The sequence below is a fragment of the Lissotriton vulgaris genome, chromosome 8 (assembly GCF_964263255.1).
Source record: "Lissotriton vulgaris chromosome 8, aLisVul1.2, whole genome shotgun sequence".
In the NCBI taxonomy this organism is placed as follows: Eukaryota; Metazoa; Chordata; class Amphibia; order Caudata; family Salamandridae; genus Lissotriton; species Lissotriton vulgaris.
The window spans coordinates 1,316,608,721-1,316,630,501 of NC_141696.1; the positions used below are offsets into that span (position 1 = coordinate 1,316,608,721).

General features: G+C 44.0%; 1 protein-coding gene across 1 annotated transcript in view; it reads left to right on the forward strand.

Annotated features, from left to right (window-relative positions):
• Positions 1–21,286, forward strand: part of KBTBD3 (kelch repeat and BTB domain containing 3) — a 117,689-nt gene extending 96,403 nt beyond the window's left edge. Inside the window, exon 3 of the mRNA XM_086935252.1 lies at positions 19,616–21,286. Within this exon, the coding sequence (XP_086791378.1) occupies positions 19,616–21,218 (1,603 nt within the window). The 3' untranslated portion in view covers positions 21,219–21,286. The remainder of the gene's footprint in view (positions 1–19,615) is intronic.
• Positions 21,287–21,781: the final 495 nt, after the last annotated feature.

Sequence of the window (21,781 nt, forward strand, 5' to 3'; positions counted from 1 at the left end):
AAACAAGATGGTTGGTTCCTCCTTATGACATCCTCAGGCACTTTGTCTAAGAGCATGGAATTCAAATGTTGTCAATTAGAGGCCTTCTGCCTGCTGCACAGGTAGCAGATGTAATCTTAGCTGCTACAAATCTGCTGCAAGGTCGTTTTATGCAGGCTGCTGAAGTAAGTATATTTCTTGTGCGATTCAGCAGGCTCAAACCCTTTTGAGGCTTGCCTGTATGATTCTCTGCTCAGCAAGGATTACCAGTCTCCAGCCCGAAAATGTAGGTGGCAGCTTTTTTGTTTCTTTAAAACCACTCACGGCCTGCCTTGTAAATGCCAGGTCCTTACCAAAACATGCTCTTGACATATTGAATCTGCTTAGTGAAAACTGTTGGAACTTAGTCTTCCTTACCGAAATTTGACTAGGTAAATCATCAGCGCCAGATATTGCTTGTGCTATTCCAAATGGTAATCAATATTACATTTGGATAGGGAAAACCACATAGGTGGAGGAGGTGACTTTTAATTTTCGTTCCCACTTCCCTGGCACAATGGCCAAACTCGATGGCCTACAAGAAGTAGAAGGCATGATGATCTTGATTAAAATGATGCCCAATTGATAACGGTAATTAATGTTTTAGTCCCCATCGAAATCTTGTATACTAATTTCACTGTGCTGGGTGTTTTAGTTGTTATATGGAAGAACCCCCAAGTAAACCATAAGGTCTGTTAAACGATGCCTTATCTGACTTAAATCTTACACAAGTGGTTTCAGCCTACCCATAAAGTTGGCCACATACTGGATCTAATATTTACAAATTGTTCCACGCTCAAAGCAGGCCCCAGAAATGTTTGAGTTGGTCCGACAATTGCCAAATGCCTTGGAGAACAATGATTGTTTGATAACTCAGTTAGATTATCCAGAGATTGGCACAAAATATCAGATCCTCATCTTCCAGATTGTCTTTCGGCTTCTACGCCCCTCCTGGAAGGGATATGGAGGTGGACGTCACTTCCGTTACTAGAATGGGAATGTTCTATTAAGTTGGAAGAGGCCTAATGTCGATCCCTCTGTTTCAAGCAACATTATTTCTCTTTTACCACAACTTCAAAAATGCTTATACAAATGATTAATAAACAGTTGACACAAATTTTAGAAGAGAATGAGCTATTCGGCCCCACTATGTGCTGGCTTTTGCATGTTAATTACTTTACTTGAAGTAGCCGAATTTATAATGATCAAGTTAGATAAGGGCGCTGCAGTGGTTAGAGTCCTTTTAGACATAACCTCAGTGTTTGACACTGTATCCCACACAGCTCTCCTACATAGCCTGGTAGTGGCAGGTATTTGAGTCGGGACTGACAATGGTTGCATTTCTTTTTGTCTTACAGGTCACAGAGGATATATCTTCCACCTTTTGCCTCTACTTCGAGGCTACGGGTCTAAACATCCCACTTATTCTACCAATAATTGAACGAACAAATGAAACAACAACGCACAAGTTCTAGCTAGCTCAGCCACTTGGAGGTCTGAGACCGCAAAAAATAAACGTATGGAAGAAGCGACGGAACCAACAAGGGAGACGTACATAAAGATAAAGATGGGAGACGACCGGGAACTCACTGATGAAAGAAATGACTGGGAAGTTACTGATGAAAGAAAAGGGCCTTAGTGCCTGAAGAAATTGTCATTTTAAACACTCCTCTCCTTGAGAGCAAAATACAACACAAGGCCGTAAGGGGTAACTGTGTCACATCAGAAGCTCTAAGCATCCATGAGCTAGACAGTCAAGAAGAAAACCAAAAGGTAAATGAAAGATCATTCTCGCCCACTAAAGCAAAGGAAAATATAAAAAAGCTAGAGGGCGCTCCTGAAATCCTTAATGCAAAACAGGGCTTTGAATATAAAAAACTGTCTGTCATACCACTACCCCAACATAATCCTGTGACAGCCTATTATGGTGGACGGAGCAACCTGGACGTGAGCGAAAGTCAGGACAATTTCTCAAACCTTGATAAGGAAGAATGGGAGGCACTCCTTGAAACCTACTCTCAAGACAACTTTAGGAACAACATCATAGAAGGTACAAAGGTGGAGGAGCAGGAGGGGCACATGTCCCAGAAAAGAGAAGAGGGCTTGCAAGCAAAATCAAAAGCACCAGGTTGTCCAAAGAGTGCACCTGAGAAACAATCCGAAAATATGCATCAATCGGAAAATGGGAATGCTTGGGCAAGCTTATTAAAAACAGTGCAACTCCTGGTAGAAGCCCTGCAATACCAGTCCGACCAAATGGATACCCAATTGACTCTAATGAGCACCCTGGCCACCAGACCACCAACCAGAGAACCCAACCACCTCCGCTGCATCCTCGTCAAAACACCCGCTCTGCTTGCAAGCATGCCATCAAACTCTGGGACCTCCTAGACTCCACCTCCCCCGACGAGGCCTTCCTGACGGAGACCTGGCTGAACGCCACCTCAGCACCAGACATCGAGATTGGCATCCCGCAGGGCGACAAGATCTCCTGCAGAGACCGCACCAATGGAGTTGGAGGGGAAATCGCCATCATCCACAAGGACACCCTCAGAGTCTCGACCAACACAGACGACACCCTCACCACTGCCGAGCACATGCACTTCCAGATCCACCCCAACACGACCCTCCGAGGAACACTCGTCTACAGACCACCTGGACCAAGACCACAGTTCAGCGACACCATTGACGACCTCATCAGCACCCACGCCCTCGCCTCCACGGACTACATCCTCCTCGGGGACCTGAACTTTCACCTCGAGAACAACGACGACACCAACTCCACCGCCTTGATAGACAACCCCGCCAACCTCGGACTTAAACAGCTCGTGACGACACCAACCCACGACGCCGCCTGACACACGCTGGACCCCATCTTCTCCACAAGCCCCCACGTCTCCTTCAACCACACCACTGGACCGACCACAGATGCGTCCACTTCACCTTCAGGAAACCCACCACACACCACCACACCCAACAGCTGCCATGCCACTGCTGGGGCAAGGTCCCCAATGACCAACTGACTACCACCCTCACCCTGAGACCACACGCCGACCCTGACACCTCCGCCACCAACCTCAAACAGTGGATCAACGACTGCGCCAACACCCTCGCCCCTCTCAAGACCTCCGCCACCAACAAAAAAGCCGCCTGGTTCACCGAAGACCTCCGGATCTCCAAATGCACCTCTTGGAAGCTGGAGAAGAAAGGGCTCCACGATCGAACATCAGATAGCCACACAGCCCACAAGAGCGCCACCCGCAAACACCACCAACTCATCAGGACCTCCAAGAGGATCGCCTTGACAACAACGCACACAACTCCAAGGAGCTCTTCAGCATCGTGAAAGAACTCTCCAACCCCAGCTCCAACACCAATGACATACCACCATCACAAGAGCTGTGCGACTCCCTGGCCACCTTCTTTCACCACAGATCACCGACATTCACGACAGCTTCAACTCAGAGACCCCCGCACCCACCACCGAGTCTACCACCCCCGCAACCACTACCCGCACCAGCCACCTGACCGCCTGGTCCAAAGTCAGCGACGAAGACACCATCAAAACCATGAACTCCATCCACTCCGGATCCCCATCCGACCCCTGCCCTCACCACGTCTTCAACAAAGCCAGCGCAACCATTGCGTGCTACCTCCAGAAAACTATCAACAGCTCCTTTGAGACAGCAACCTTCCCGGAAAGCTGGAAGCACGCCGAGATCAACGCCCTTCTGAAGAAATCCAAGGTGGACCCCAAGGACCTCAAAAACATCTGGCCCATCTACCTGCTCCCGTTCCCGGCGAAAGTGACAGAGAAGATTGTCAACAAACAGCTAACCCGCTACCTCTAGTACAACAACGTCCTGGACCCTTCCCAATACGGCTTTCGCAGCAACCACAGCACCGAGACCGCCCTCATCGCCGCCACTGACGACATCTGGATCCTAATTGACAAAGGAGAAACAGCCGCCCTCATTCTCCTAGACCTATCAGAAGCCTTTGACACAGTCTGCCACCGCACCCTATCAGCACGCCTCCATGACGCCGGAATGCAAGAGAAGGTCCTGGCCTGGACCTCACCCTTCCTCTCCGGCAGAACACAGAGCGTCCGCCTCCCACCCTTCCGCTCAAAAACCACCGAGATCATCTGCGACGTCCCACAGGGATCCTCCCTCAGCCCGACGCTGTTCAATATCGACATGGCACCGCTCGCCCACGTCGCACGTCAACATAACCTCAACATCATCTCCTACGCCGACAACACCCAGCTGATCATATCCCTCACCGAAGACTCCCACACCGCCAAAGCCAACCTCCACAGAGGAATGAAGGCCGTAGCAGGCTGGATGAAGGACAGCAAACTGAAGCTGAATTCAGACAAGACGGAAGTCCTCATTCTCTGACCCACCCCATCAGCCTGGGACTACTCTTGGTGGCTCACATCGCTCGGCACAGCTTCGGAACCCACAGACCACGCAGGCAACCTGGGGGGTCATCCTCGACTCCACCCTCTCCATGACCAGGCAAGTCCACGCCGTCTCTGCACCCTGCTTCAACACCCTCCGAATGCTCCACAGGATCTTCAAGTGGATTCCTCCCGACACGAAAAAACCGTCACCCAGGACCTCGTCATCAGCAGACTCGACTACGGGAACGCCCTCTACTCAGGAACAACTACCAAGATCCTGAGACTACAACAAATTCCAGAACGCCTCGGCAAGCCTGATCCTCGATGTCCCCCGAGGCAGCCACATCACACCCCACCTGAGTGGCCTACACTGGCTCCCCGTAAACAAGAGGATCACCTTCAAACTCCTCATCCACGCACACAAAGCACTGCACAACACCGGACCTACATACCTCAACAACCGTCTCAGCTTCCACATCCCCACCCGAAGCCTCCGCTCAGCCAACCTCGCCCTCGCCACAGATCCTTGTATCCCAAAAACCACCGCCAGTGGCAGGTCCTTCTCCTACCTCGCCGCCAAGACCTGGAACGCTCTCCCTACCAGCCTACAACAGACTCAGGACCAGCTGGCCTTCAGAAAACTTCTCAATACCTGGCTCTTCGATCAGTAGCGCTCCCCCCCCCAGCGCCTTGAGACCCTCACAGGTATGTAGCGCGCTTTAGAAATGCAATGATTGATTGATTGATTGGCAGTGTTCGTGGTTGCAATTGACAGTAAACTAGGAACACTGAATACCTCTCTGCAGAAAATCCAGGATTATGCTTTAGCCAACAGCCAAAACTGCAGTTGTAGCACAATCGTAGATACACTAGCCACTCTTCCAACAATGCTAAACGACCTGTGTGATCAAGTAAAAAAACGCGCAACCTTTAATCACCCAGAGTCAATAGTGGAAAAGCACTCAACTAGAAACTATAAAGACACACTGCACGACAACTCACCAACTAGCATCTACAAACGGCGAGATTGATCCCACTACGACCAAACAAACACTATCTGAAGACAACAAAATACCTGGTCAGAAAACAAAGATTGAAAATAAAGCGGCAGTGACTCCAGAAGAGGTGATAGGGGGAAACAAATTGAACGCAAAACAAAGATGAGCAAAAAAACGCAAAGGCCGGAACCAAAAACAAATTTGCGAAAAAAAATTGATTTATGCGCCTCTTTGGGAAAACACCAACCGAGATTGAGCATGATCAAGAAAATCCATCAATACCAGAAACAACCAAAACTAAAGGATCTAATATGAGGAAGGCATTAAGTCGTAACCTCACATTCAGGACCCCAGATGCCAGAGTGATAGAGCAAACAGGAGAGGCTACGGAGACGGAACTTGCACAGCCATTCTTGGAAAGGAACAGCTTAACAAAAGGCAACAAAAACACTAAAACAGAAACTGCAAGGTTAAGTCAGTCGCAATGCCATAACCAAGAGGGCATGCCATCAGGAATTTTGCAAAATATAATTACTAACGGTCATGTCTCTGCGGGAAGTAAAGAGAACTTAGGCAATCAAGACACAATACGCAGACTTAGCGATTACAAGTCGGATGCAAGGCCATAACCAGGAGGGCAAGCCATCAGGATTTTTGCAAAATACCAATGCTAACGGTTATGTCTCTGCGGGAAGCAAAGCAAACTCAGGCAATCAAGACATAATACGGACAGACTTAGCGATCATAAAGAAGGACCCCAATCTTAACCAGGTCATGGGCCATAGGGAAATAGAGAATACTAGCTCTCGCCAACCTCGAAGTAAGGTGATGACAGATATACCAACTTTCATCTCTACAAACTCAGAGTACAGGGGGGGACAGCATCTCAAGGGACTCTCAGAGCTTAACTACATCAGCACGGAACAACACCTGAGAGCCAGCGACGGAAGCTGGGAAATTCGACCAATTGACAGGAGCAGTCGGGACTCAGAGAATACCAGGCGAACGCCAGAATAACGCTGCAGCACAAATAAACAAGCAAGAAATGGACCTTAACGACAGAAGCTGGCAGGAAACAACAGCACTGCTGTTTACCCCAGAATATATCTCCAAGGGGAGGTTCAACATGAACCGCGGCAACATTCTACGTTTGTTATCCCGTATACCATCCCTGACGGAAATCACTACAACCGATTTAGTCTCGATCAAATTTATAAAATGCAAGGACTCCGCGTCTGGGGAAAAAGCACGTGCTTCATGGGGTTCATCCACTATCGCACAAAGAATATACCAAGAAAGAGATACTTTTAAGAGTTTGGGGATAACCATCACTCCACATATTAAGCAAGGATATCCCGACCTTCTGAGGCCAAAACACACAGATGAAAATGTGGTATCCGATGGTAGGTCCATCACTACGGTACTGAAAGGAGCCAGGGGGCACAGTAAAACAGATTGAGAAACATTCTTGGTAGAATGTGAAATGCATCGAGACCCCACAACAACATCGAAATGGGATACCGACATAAGATGAATCTCAAGAACAATAAACAACAGTAAAAAAGATTGACGACTTAGCGGGATAAAAAAAAGACCAGACACAAAGCGATCTCGACAGATATGTTCATGGAACGTGAACGGACTAGCAAGCAAATTGCCGGATGCGGATTTTAGCAACTATATCAGGGCCTTTGACATCTTGGCTCTACAAGTTTGAGTGAACCCCCACATCTGCAAGGATTTCTACACTTCCATATAAGTGCATTAGCTGAGGCAAAATACGGCCATCTTCAGGGGGGTTTGGCCATATATGTTGCATGTGGACTCAATCTTATTGTCCGTGATCTAGGCTCTACTTCAACTGCAGCTCTTGCTGTAAACGTATACTCTTTAGGCTCAATGCGAGCAACTGATCTCAACATTACAATAATTAACATTTATATCCAACCAAAGCGAAAAAGGCAAATTAATAAAAGAAATGTGTAAGTTGGTAGAAACTCGCATTACAGACAGACCAACAACGGAGCTCATTTTAACAGGAGACCTAAACCTAAATTAAATGGGGTCCTCCTCAGACGCCGAAATGTCTATACAAAATACAATTTGGAACATTTCAACGCAAGGGGAGCCACTCTTAAACAAGCAAACAAAGGCGGGACAGTCAGCCTTGGAGGAATTGGAACACTTGAACTAAAGAGCACTAAACGGTAGATCAAGAGGTGATAATCCCCCCTGTAGCAACATACTGCTCATCTAAAACAAACACTACTAGACTACACTTTTGTCTCCTTTGAGTTGTTCCATCAAATTACCATATTTCGTTTAGGGGACAAAGGTGATAGCGATCACCGGCCACAACAAATCGACCTTAGAACAACAGTTTATATGTTTGAGCACTGCCGGTCCACTCATGGAGCAAATTATACTATCAATCTCAAGAGAATCAAATTTGGACCTGTAACACACTGTAGAATGGCGGGAATTGCTAAAGACCACTTTTAATTGAGAGCTGGATCAGACGAGGTTAAAAAGTGGGAAAGCTTCCCTGACACCATGGCAGCCTACACAACGAATACCAAGCCAAAAACCCAACAAAGATTTGGCGGTGAAAACTCAATATCGCAATTAGCACTGAAAGAAATCAAGTGCACCAAGAGAGTTATCTATCGCACATTGAGACAGCTACGGTGGAACCCTCAAGCTATAACACAACTAAATCTATTGCAAAAGCAAAAGGCTCTGCTGAAAAAACAAAAAAGGATGCAAAAAGGGGCAAATAGAATGCTTTGTGGGCAAAACTACACCCTGACATCAAACAAACAATAGCGCAAGTTTTGGGAGAACCATAAATACATTTGTTCATCCTAACAACGAGGGAATTACCTCTAACATTTCGGAGGCAGTCTGGACAACATATCTCGGGTCTCACTTCTATGAAACCACGGAGTCTAGAATAAAGGGGGAAAACTTCTCGGGAGCTTCCGAAGGTCCTAACATCAGCGCTGCAACTGCAGGATTAAATCAGATCACACAACATAAAGTCAAAAATGACATCTTATTTGTTGACTCACCAACAAATCGATTCAAGATCATAAAAAGTCAAATAGGCAAGGGAAGGAGGGAAGTGGCTCCCGGTCCAAATGGCATACCGCCTGTGCTCTATAAGCAAGACTCAACAATCTGGGCTGAAGCTTTAGAACCACTATTCTGGGAAATCTGGATGACAAATATTCTGCCAGAGTCGTGGAGGGGATCCATCATTGCACCAATTTACAAGTCAGGGGACAGGACAGAGCCACAGAACTATCGGCTAGTTGCACTACAGGGCAACGAGGCTAAATTCTTCGCAGGAATGCTCCTGGAAGAGCTCCAGGCCTGGGCAGAAGCAAAATCCATCATCCCCTTGAACCAGACCGGCTTTGCAAAGAACGTGGGCACGACTACATATATAATAATGATGGCAACGCTCTTTGACAAGTTGGAAACAACTAGGAGCTGCTTACACTTCTGCTTTATTGACTATAAAGCTGCTTTCGATCATGTAATATGAAACAGACTGTGGACCAAACTGCACAGCTGGGGGCTCCCCCAATCGGTTCTAACCCTTCTGATAAACCTGCACACCAATACCTGGGTCCAGATTAAGCTGGGCGATGGAACACACTTGTCGAGACGCGTTCCAACGGACAAAGGGCTTAAACAAGGCTGCGTCCTGGCCCCCTTACTTTTTAATTTGTTTGTAGCTGATCTCATACCGGTATTAAACGCCTGTAACTCGCATGCTCCAAAACTGGGAGACATCTTATTGCCATGCCTCTTATACGCAGACGACATAGTCCTGATTAGCAAAACAAAAGTTGGCCTTCAACATCTTATAAATGCCACACAGGACTATTCAAAAGAAAATGGTCTAACGATCAACCTCAACAAAACGAAAACCATCACTGTGAGCCAAAAAAGGGAATAAAAACCCTCAGTATGGGTCTGGGGGAACACCCAAATAGAGAGCACCACAGAATATAAATATCTGGGCGTAAAGATTTATAAAGGAGGGCAATTCCTAGCACAGAGAAACACCTTCAGGCACAAAGCAATCGCACTGGCAACCTCCCTAAAATCTTTGAACTCCAAATTAACCGGCCCGTCGATTCTGCCCATAGTGGAGGTGATCCGTGCAAAGTTACTGCCAACGAAAACTTACGGAAGCGAAGCCCAGAAAGGTAGAGACGCTAAATTACTGGACTCTACAGTAACAAGCACGTACAGGATTATATTTGGGTTACCCAAATACACCTCCCCCTCGCAAATAAGGCTTGAGTTCGGCATTCAGAAGCAATCTCTCGCTAGACAAGGGGCATACATCATAACGTGGGATAAAATACGGAAAGGCGCTTCAGGGTCACTAAATGCCCAGTTATGGAAAGAGATAAGCGGACACACTACCTCTCCCGCAGCGAGATACCTTAAAGAAAGACTACACAAATTGGGACTGAACCAACTTTGGGAAACCCCCACTAGTTCCGGTGTACTCAAGAAACTAGTGTGGAAATCAGTCAAATATCTATCGTGGCTGGAGGATAAAGCCTTACTCGCTGAAAGGTCTCATGGTTGGATGACTCTGAATACTTACTGTGAGCAACCAGCCCAGAAGTATTTTAACATGGGTTATGGTAAGCATACAAAAATCAGCATCATGAAGTTTAGACTCGGCCTGCTACCTGGCACTCAGCACTGTCCACCCTGGGTGAAGGAGAAAATGGACTCTAGGTGCCGCCTATGCGGGTCAGCATCGGAAGACCTGCTGCATCTATTATGCTCTTGCAACCAACTCTCACATGAACGGCTACAAATATTAAAAGTCAAATTCAACCAGCGCGGGATTCGAACTAGGAGGCAGGCTGTTCTGGCTTGCTTTGCCCCAAGTGACCCTTAATTAAACTGCGCTTTGGTAAAATTCTTGACAGCATGCCAAAAGAAACTGCCTGAAATCAAAATATTGGCTGAAGTCTAACTTTTAAATGTATCTGTGTGTCTATAAACAAAGTAATGTATCCTAGAATCGACACGCAACTATGGTTATAGAATTTTTATGCTTTTATAACTAAGGAGCTTTTATATACAAAAATTGGTTGTAAAGAAATATTTTCGTGTTGCAATGGTTTTAACGAACTATGCAATTAAAAATAAACTTAAACTAAAACACTGGGAAAAAAACAAAGGTTACAGAGACGTTATAGTTGGAAAATTGAATTTAAAAAAAACTTAGAAATTCACAGAAAAAACAAAGGTTTCAAGGATGTTATAGTTCGTCTCAGGTTTCACTCGGTCACTCGTCCAAAGCCAGTGAAATTCAGCTGTAATAGTTAGTGAGCTAACTATAACTCGCACCACTGCAATGCATCCCTGACATCTCAAGTGACATCACTCATGACATCATCCAGTGACTGAGAGTTTAAAAAAGTTTGACTGTTAAATATATGTACCAAGGTGTATTGATGAATCAGTGGGTGTATGACTGCCTGTATGGCTGATTTAGTGGGACCGTGACTGACTGTATAAGTGACTTACTGGTTGTGTGAATGTCTGTATGGATGAGTGATTGGGTGAGTCAGTGGCTGTATGGGTTAATAAGTACATGTGTCAGGGCTGTATGGGTGAGTGTGTATGGCCTTAGGGACTCCCCCACATTCTACACAATATAATGTTTATGTGCCTCAGGGGTGGCAGTCCCCGGGGAAAAGAGGGGGCTGAGCGGGGCCCCTGCATTTCTATTCTATCGTTACCTGAGGAGGTGGCAGTCCCCGGGTCTGCGGGGAGACCGTAGGGCCTCCCCTTCATTCTTTTTGTATTAAATAAAGTCTGTGCCCTGGGAAGTGGCAGTCCCCGGGCTGTAGAAAAGCCTTGGAGGGGATCCCATGAGACACCTCCTTGATTACCCTCATGTCCCCGGGATTTGTCCCTCCTGTGGTCTTTTTTTTTTAAAAAATGCCACGGACTCGTGGATCCACCCGCAAATTTTCTGCAACTGATTTTGGACGTTAAAGGGCCACTTAATTCTTTTTTGAGACTCCCTAGGTTCAAAATTCCCAATAACAATATGATTTTAAGACTTCTATCCAGTCTTGTTAAGATGCATTGGAATGGTAGGTGGTTACTCTCCTAATAATACTGAAATCACGTACACCTAATGAACAAAGGACTCTAAATTACAACAATAGTCTAAGGAATTGAGTATCATCACCTGCTATATGGGTGGGATTGGCAGGACTACCATTAGTGAATCAACTATTGAGTAGACAAAATTTTAAAGCAAATAATTATTCCCATAGTCTTTTCCACTTATTTCTGTGCTCTGTACAGAATGTGACAGGAGGCAGGCCGAAAGGGAATAACATAGAGAGAAAATACGTTCCTACTCTCCTCCAAGAACACATTGGCATTCTAATCCCCAGTATGGGTGGAGATTATTGACACATATCAATTCAGTTAGAAAATAATTTGGCCCTTTTCATGATAGAATTGAAACCTTACATTGATGTCATTAGTGTGCCAGGTCTCCTGAAAAGAAAACTATGCAGGCATCTTTTTCAAGAGACCGTCCCTTTAAATCTCTCATCTTAGGACTTACTCATTATAGGCTATCTATTGTATGACAATTTTCCCCTTTACCATTGTAATGTAATGTAATGTAATGTAAAAATTATTTGTAGAGCGCTCGGTCACCACTGGTTTCATGGCGCTTTAGGACAGATGAACAGAGGTGGAAGCAGGGGAACAGTGTTAATCATCATATGCTTGGCGGAACAGATGAGTTTTTAATAGTTTTCTAAAGGAAGTGAAACAGGAGGATGACCGTAGTTCTAAGGGGAGAGAGTTCCAAGTCTTAGGAGCAAGAAAGGAAAACTCAAGGCCGCCGTGTTTCTTCCGCTTAAAGGAGGGGACCGAAAGAAGGTTGTGATGCGAGGAGCGCAGGTTACACGACGGAACGAAACGATGAATCCAGGATGTTACAAAGGCAGGGCCCAGCCCGGTCAATGATTTGAAGGTGGTACAGCCAAGTTTAAAAATGCCCCGTTTCACCACTGGCAGCCATTGAAGCTTTTTCAATAAGGGGGAGACATGTTGATGTCTAGGTTGGCCGAAAACAAGTCTCGCCGCTTGATTCTGCACCAGTTGTAATTGGCGAAGTTGGTAAGCGGGGATGCCAACGTAAAGAACGTTGGCATAATCAAGACGGGCGATGACCAATGCCATGATGACTAAAACCAGGGCCTTGGTGGTCAGGCAGTGGTTTGAAAATGCCAATGATTTTATTAAAGAAAATGTGGAGCTTCGAACCGCAAACTACTACGTTTTATGCGCAATTGTAGCAATGAAGACATCTTTATGAATTGGCCTGTAAAAAGTAAAATTGTAAATGGCACATTTTACGCAGGCCAATTGGAAAAGTGTCTGTATCCAGTACAGCTATTCCAATGTAATCGGGTGTGGATATGTAGTCGAGAAAAGACTTCTGTAGCTCTTGCAGTGACAACGTGTCACTGAAGTTTGAAAGGCGAGGGATAGAAAGCTGTCCACATTAAGAGAATATAACATTCGGATGCGTATGATGGACCTTGGAGGCAAGATGGCGTCTGAGTTAGACGCATAAGTTTGTGGCTCTGCCGGACCCCACGGAGCGGACCTTTCAAATGGTGAGAAGCGGAGAGGAAAAGTGAAAAGTTATTGGCGGACGAAAACGTTAGGAAACCCTTGACAAACTACTTTGAAATTCTTTCATGTTCGGGCAGGGGACGATTTGGTTTTGGATTTGGAGGCAGCATTCGCCTAGGACACGCTATACGCCGCTTTGGCAGTTGTTGGCTGACCGGCTAATACAGCTCACCTGGTGGAAGACCCGCCCTCGTTCGAAAAAGCTGGGCAGAGCGGAGGAAAGCAGTGTGGAGAGTGGCGAGGAGAACAGCGAGCGGAGCGTAAACGCTGCACCAGACACATCGCGAAAAGGCATGCGGCTGAAGGGAAGGAGAGCGCGAGGCCAGGGAGCCGGTACAGAGATGAATGACTGAGCCGAGACTGCAGAGACTGCGTCGAGTAAAGGACCAGCTGTGTCAGTTGGAGGTTCGACCCCCCCTCCTCCCACAGTGAGTACGGACGGTATATTGTTAGCGAGTTCAACCGGGAGAGAGGGGGAGGCTGTAGTCCGTAGAAAGATTCCTGGCATGTTTACCTCCTCGAAAAACAAAGAAGTGGAAAAACCGACCTTAAAGAAAAGGCAACCGCCGGCTAAGGCGGTAGAGGTGCACGGAGCTGCTAATGACCAAGGGAGTGCTACTGAGATCCCACAAACACCCAGCTTAATCTCTGGCTCTGGCTCTGAAATAACCATAATAGATAAGGAGAAAGATAAGGAGAGCGCGCTGAATAAAAGCGCTAATGGGGGCATTCTCAGTGCTTTAGAAGATTTGACCACACAAACAGCCACAGACTGCCCCGATGTGAATTCCCTCTCGGCATCTCTGCAGAATAAAAAAGCGCCAAACTCAGATACAGGTGTTCCATCTGTAGGGGACACTGACTCAGCGGACTTTTTTTCATTGTCAGATCACTCTATGTCCTCTTCGGAAAGCCTGGTAGAGCTATATGCCACACGGATGAGCATGGAAGATGGTGGCTTAGAGGAGGAAAGTGGCTATAGTGCTCATAGCAGTCTAGATGAAAATATGGAGAGAGAATATCCTGATCAAAGCACCGTTCGTAGACTTAGACTGGACATGAGTGGTAAAGAGCAAGAACAAGATGGCACTATCAATATTAGCAACACTGGGTATACCAACACGGGCTTGGTCACTGAGGATATAGAGGATATTTCATTAGACTTGATTTATCAGACTATGATGCAGCATAGACAAGAAAACCGCGAGGACAGTATTAAGGTACAGAACTCATGTAAGAAGCTTCAGAACTCTGTGAGAAGACTAGTCAAGTCTCATACTGAATTCGTCGCAAGAGCAACTGAGGCAGAAGCACGTATATCCTCATTAGAAGACGAGATGGTTCAGCAGCGAACAAATATCGAGTTACACATGGCGACTAAGCAAGATGTCACTTGGAAGCTTACTGACATTGAAAACAGATCGCGTAGGAACAATTTGAGGTTTTTGCAAATTGAGGAGGGGAAGGAGGGGTCTGATGTACGTGGTTTTATAGTGTCTCTTTTGAAGGTAGCTATGCCAGAGTCTGGGAGATGGGATTGGGACCGAGAGGTGGAGAGGGCCCACCGATTTCCATTTAGGGCTAATGTCAGAGACAAAAAACCCTGTGCTATATTAGTAGCCTTTAATAGTTTTCAAGCAAGGGAGGAAATATTCATAAAGGCTCGCCCGGATAAAAAATGTAAGGGTCTTGGTTGCGAATTTTTTGTTAGACCGGATTTATGTAAGCAGTCTGTAGAGCTAAGATGGCAGTTTCGACAGCTCATCACACAGTTTCAAGGCAAAGGTGCGCAGGCTTACTTATTGTTTCCTGCAAACCTCAAGGTTCTTCACAAAGAAAGCACCAGGTTTTTTATAACCGAAACTGCTGCTAAAGAATACTTGTTGTCTCTATAAATCCGGTTGTATGCCTAAAAAGTTCAATCTGATGTATTAAGTTGTAAACTTCTCACCTTTACTGAAGGATTTAAGGGGTTGTTAAAGATGATGTCCAGTAAACTCTGTTGGGGGGCTGTAAGGAGCAGCAAACTTCATCACAGGACCATAAGTCCTAAAGCCTCTATGAAGGGTGGGGGACAGGGGGGGGGGGTGAGTGGGTGGACTGGTTTTTGGGGTGGTATTGGGGCACGGGGGGTGAAAAAAAGGGGGAAAAAAATTGAGCACGACAAAGACATGGTGGCATTACATGGAAAAGATACGACTAAAAAGGAAAAAGGGCGCTACATTGAAAAGTATTCTGGTTTTCATGAAAGGATGAATCATGGATATTAAGTTTTGTCTTTATCTTTATGAGTTACCAACTGGCAAAATCGGGAATTATGATTATGAGTTGAAATGGCGGGAAATAGTCTGAGAATATGTTCTTTGAATGTAGCAGGGTTAAATAATCTAATAAAAAGACACAAAGTTGCAGCGGAGTTAAAATACATACAACCTGATGTCGTTTGTGTACAAGAAACGCATATCCCATGGGTTAAAAGAGCGATTTTAAAAGACTTAGGATTTCTGTTGGTATCTGCTTCGAGACAATCTAGTATGATACGTGGGGTGGCTATATTCATCAAAGATAACTTAATCACAGTAGGTCGCAAATTACAAGATAAAAAGGGTTGATGGGTCATTGTGGAATTAAAAACTGGAAATAGTCAACTTACATTAGTCTCAGTATATGGGGCTAATTTAGATGACCCTGATCCATTAGTAGAGATCAACATGGAATTAGTCAACTTTCAACATCCCATAGTGATTTGTGGCGATATCAACATAAATCTGACTAATAGTGCTTTAATGGACTCACAGGCAATTTATAAGGGACGTAAGCCTAGGGTGTATAAGGCATTTGTGAATCTTTTACAAGATCATGGATTGGTGGATGCTTAGGGTATGCAGCGAGAGAGGGACAGTGGATTTACTTTTTATTCCCACCCTCATAAAAAGCTTGTGAGATTAGATTATTTTTTCCTACCCCGAAATTTATTAGAAGGTACTAATATTAGAATTTATCCTAGGGTATCTTCGGATCATTCTCCTATTGTAGTAGATATCCATCGCTTAGTTAAACGAAAGATACAATCCAGCTTTTCATATGATAGGAAGTTAGGGTTAAATTTTGAATTCATCACACATATGCAGGGCTGGATTCAAATCTTTTTTGATGAAAACCGTGGTACTGCCAACATTCCCGTAGTATGGGATACATTTAAAGCAGGGTTCAGGGGAGAATGTATCAGCTTTGTAGCCAGGCAACGTAAGAACTTAAGGAAAGAACTGGATAATTTATACGAACTTTTGATTAAAGCTGAGACTCATTTAACCAGTAAGGTTGCATTGGGCAAAACGGGGTTATTCAAAGAGGAAAATTATGTAACTAAGGCCAGGACTAACATTTTGGGATACTGGGATAAGGAAATTGCCAGGAAATTTTTATCCTTTAAATTGACGAGTTATGAATTCGGGGAGAGAATAGGTAAAATCTTGGCTACTAGGCTTCGAATGAAGCAGTCAGCCCAGATTATAAATTCAATGAAGGATTCCCGGGGAGACTCCCATTCTGACCCAGAACGTATCTTAGAAATATTCAAAAAATTTTATGCAAATCTTTATTTCAGGGAGGATGGTGTACATATGGATGAACAATGGTACGATAGAATGCTGATAGAGCTGAAGATGTTAGATCCTGAAGTAGCTGGGGAATTAGGTCTACCTATAACTATGATAGAAGTGGAGACTGCAGTGAATGGTCTCGCAGTAGGCAAAACTGCGGGGCCAGACAGAATGCTCGCCGAAGTCTATAAACGCTTTTTTCATATTCTAAAGGATGAGATATATCAGGTAATACTAGCTGCTCAGGATGGTAATCCCCCCGCTACATGGTCTGAAGCAACGATAGTTGTGTTCTGTAAAAAAGAAAAGCCCACTGACTCTGTAGCATTGTACAGAACTATTTCACTGTTAAATGTGGATAACAAGATATACTCGAAGATTTTAGCGAATAGGTTATCCGGGGTTGTGGCTTTATTAGTATCCAGATATCAACATGGGTTCATTCCTAAAAGAAGTACTGTTGACCATATTAACAAAGTTATTACGTTGTTCGACCTGGCTGCGGTGAACAAACGGAAATTAGCGCTTTTTTTATTAGACGCGGAAAAAGCGTTTGATCGAGTGTCTTGGGAGTATCTCTGGGTTTTAATGGATAAAATGGGTTTTGGTCAAAAATGCATTAAAGCCATAAAAACACTTTATCTTAATCCCACAGCAAAAATATCTGCTTCGGGAGGGCTTTCTGAGTCACTGTGTATCACTAGAGGAACACGTCAAGGCTGCCCTTGCTCTCCGTTATTGTTTTCATTATATATTAACCCTTTGATTGAACTATTAAGTCGAAACCCTTTAATTCCTCCCTTTATTGTTTCTGACTTCTCTTTTTCTGTATTCGCATATGCGGATGATATAGCAGTAGTAACTGACACACCTGAAACTGCCAGCCCAGAGATTGAGAGGCTGGCTAAAGACTTCGGGATGATAACTGGGTATAAACTTAATGCAGCTAAAACTCAGATTCTTTGTTCAAATGCCATAACTTGGGAGGATGAGAGGGTGGTCGGAGAGGTTACCTATTTAGGGATACGGATTAAAACAGACATGGATGAATTGGTCAATGTAAATTGGAGCAATGTTTTTCAGAAAATTAAGAGCTCTCTCGAGAAATGGGATCGGTTGTACCTTACCATCATAGGTAGGACTAATATTATAAAAATGAATGTCCTCCCCAAAATTCTTTATTTGTTTCGGTCCATTCCCTTAGAGTTTCCAAAATCTAAATTACAGGCGCTACAGTCACTCTGTGGGAAATTTATGTGGAGTCCTGGTAAACCCAGGCGGGCGATGAAGCATCTTACTGTGCCTGTGGAAAGGGGTGGACTAGGGGTACCCGATTTTTTTCTATATTATATAGTATGCTTTTTGTTAAAAATGAAAATTTTGTTAATAAGAGATTCCTCAGAGTATGTACATAATCATCCTTCTATATTTGAGATCTTGATAGGAACACATGCAAGACTAATCTGCTTTAATGAAATCGATGGCAATTACTATAAGAGGACCCGATTTAAGGTATTCATCAGTGCTCATAAAATTTGGAAATCGGTGGCCCGCACCATTGATATAGGGAAACTATCATACTATACCCCGTATTTTTCTGTTAGATCATTACCTCTTATATTCTCAGATGGATCTGCCAGGAACTGGCAAAAAAAAGGGGTTACATGTTTGGGGGATTTTTTTTCAAATGAAGGCAAATGCAAATCATTTACTGAAATGTCAGAAGAGTTTGACTTATCTAGAAGTTTTTTTTTAAATTCTTACAAATAAGGGATTACCTTATAAGACATAAATTATGTTTAAAAAAGATTAATATTGTAGAGGGAGTTGCACGACAAGTTAAAATTGGCATTCTTTACCATATGTTCATTAAAGTGAAGCCTGATGATTTGGAGAAAATACAGGCAAAGTGGGCGGAATCATTGGGAGATAATGAGATTGTTGTTGAGAATTTGATTTTGCTTTCTAAAGAGGTCTTGATGTCTGCAAACCTGAAAGCTCAATTTTTCAAAAGTTTATTTGATTTGTATTATACACCTGCTCGAATGTTAAAATGGAGAAGAGGTTTTGATGGTAAATGCTTTCGTTGCCAAGCTGATAATGCAGATAGCGTTCATATTTTTTTTTCTTGCCCCACATTAGGAAGATTTATTCAGGATATTGAAAATTTTTTGTCTTTAATTTTTAAGGTTAGTTTAAAGTTCACCCCCTCTATGATGATGTTAGGAAAGATCTCTTCGGATAGTAGAACTAATGAACTTCACTGTTTTCGATATTTTATTTTTTTCACAATGACTGTCGCTCGGCTTTGTATTGCCACAGAGTGGCTTAAAAAAAGCCGCCTATATTCCAACAGTGGCAAGCACGTTTGTACAAACTTTATAAGTTAGAGTCGAGTCTTTTTTCGCTCTCCGCATCAAGGCGGAGAAAGAAATTGGGATTGAAAATTTGGGGGACCTTCTCAGAGTTCTACGAGGCTTGAATGGTGGAAAAGATAAGAGATAATGTTACTTTATGTGTATACTCATGTGTTCCGTGATTAATGACATACTACTCAGTTTCTCTATTTCTGTTAAATGCCCTTATATATATTATTAAGTGTATCCTGTGATATATACATATGTCGATATGAATTATTTGATCATTGTGTTTTGTCGTGTATCAATAAAAATAAAAAAGAGAATATAACATTATTTTGTCAGTCTTTTTAGTGTTGCACTGTTCAACCTTGTTTGAGCTCAAGACTGTGTTGTTCTTGGTATCTAGCAAAACGACCGTATTCACTTTAAGAGTTATGTGTATCTTTGTTTCTCTGATGTCAGTGCTCATAACTAGAGGTTGTTCATATTCTATTATGGTTTGTGTTTGACTTTCAGAGCCATGTTTGAAGTTAATATGAAGGAAAGAGATGATGGAAGGGTTACTTTAACCAACCTATCTCCCCAAGCGGTGAAGGTGTTTCTTGATTACGCCTATACAGGAAAAACACAAATAACAGAAGACAACGTAGACATGCTCTTCCAGCTTTCCTCGTTTCTACAGGTTTCTCTTCTTTCCAAAGCTTGTAGCGATTTTTTGATAAAAAGCATTGACTTATGCAATTGTTTGCAATTATTAGCAATTTCGGAAAGTTATGGTTCTTCTAGGCTATTTAACCATGCTTTGGATTTTGCTTTACAACATTTTTCTTTGTTACTTCAATCAGCCGACTACCTTGAGATGGGCGTCGATATATTAGAAAAATGTTTAGAAGCAGATGAACTAAATGTCCCTGCAGAAGAGTCAGTTTTAAATGCTGTTTTCTCTTGGACCAAACATAATCTGGAGGTGAGATCGAGATACTTGCCAAATTTGATGAATAAAGTAAGATTGCACCATATATCCGAATCTATTCTAATGAAGTGTCTTAGTTCCGAAGACCAGTTGCTGAAAAGCACTAACTGCTCAGTACTGATCAAAGATGCAATACAAAATGTTCAAGACTTTGGAGGCCTGTTCCCGGACACTCGCATTTCAACTACAGAAAAATATATATTTGTTCACAAAACTGAGCAAAGCATTGGCAGGCGACACACATTTTGCTACAATATTAATACTGGTAAGTGGGTAGAACTTCCTCAAATTCGCATTCTGGATCTGCCTGGGTCAAGTCTTTCCTGCTATGCAGAAAAAATCTTTGTAACGGGTGGATGCAAAGGATCATGCTGCAGGGCAGTTAGGCTTCATATTAATGAGCGACATCATGAAGCCACTGACAACACCTGGTGCTACTGCCCATTGACCAACAACTACTCCTTAGTCTCTCCCATGAAGAAACCTAGGACGATGCATGCTTCTGTAATGGCTGTCAATCAATTATTTGTGATAGGTGGTAAAACTAAAGGCTCTCACAACACCAAAAGCCTCTTGAATGTTGAATCGTACAGCCCTCTCACAAAACAATGGAAACCTGTAAGCCACTTACCAAGAGGAATATACTACCCAGAAGCTAGTGCATGCAAAAATGTTATTTATGTCCTTGGGTCAGAAATTGAGATCACTGATGTATTTAACCCATCTCTCGATTGTTTCTTCAGATACAATGCTGAGGTTGATCAGTGGTCAGAGCTTGTGGCAGAGTTTGGACAGTTTTTTCATGCAACTTTGGTCAAAGCGATCCCTGTTAACTTTACCTTGTACATATGTGACCTCTCCACCTACAAAGTGTACAGTTTCTGCCCCGAGACATGTGTCTGGAAGGGAGAGGGTTCCTTTGAAAATGCTGGCTTTAATGCTGGAGCTGTTGGCATAGAAGATAAAATTTATATTTTAGGAGGTGATTATGCTCCAGATGAAATCTCAGATGAAGTTCAAGTGTACCACAGTAGTAGATCCGAGTGGGAGGAAGTTTCACCGATGCCAAAAGCCTTGACAGAATTCCACTGTTGTGTGATTCAGTTCAGTAAGCACAGGGACCCATGGAGGTCCAGCCACATGTAATGGTGAATGTTATAATGCAAATGCTTTTTTTTCCTTCAAATCTTTAATAAAGTACCAAGAGAGTGTAACTGTTTACTTCATCAATAAATCCTGGTTGTTTTGAAAAAAATCAGTAACAATTAACACACTTTTGTGAGGTATTTTGTCTCTAGCGCTTGTCGACTACATTAGCACTTTTCAGATAGAGGTATTATGTCTGCAGCACTTGTTGACTGCATTAGTACTTTTCAGACTGAGATATTCACAAAGGTTTAAGTTTTTACTAAAAATAAAAAACTGTAGTATGTCCAGCACCACCCATGGCCAACCACTGGTACTGCAAGACCCTCCCATAGAAAATATTGTAGGTCGGAAATTAAAATACAACTTTATAGAAAACTAGCAGCCCGCCCCGGCGTTGCCCGGGGCAGAAGGGGGCTGGGGGCAGCATTTTCGGCTTTTGTGCAGTCTAGGCCGGGCCCCCGCCTGCCCCGACATTGCCTAGACCACCTCCCGCCCCCGCCCGCCTGCCTCCCGCCCGCCTGCCTCCCGCCTCTGCCTTCCCTGAGCCGCGCTCCGGACTT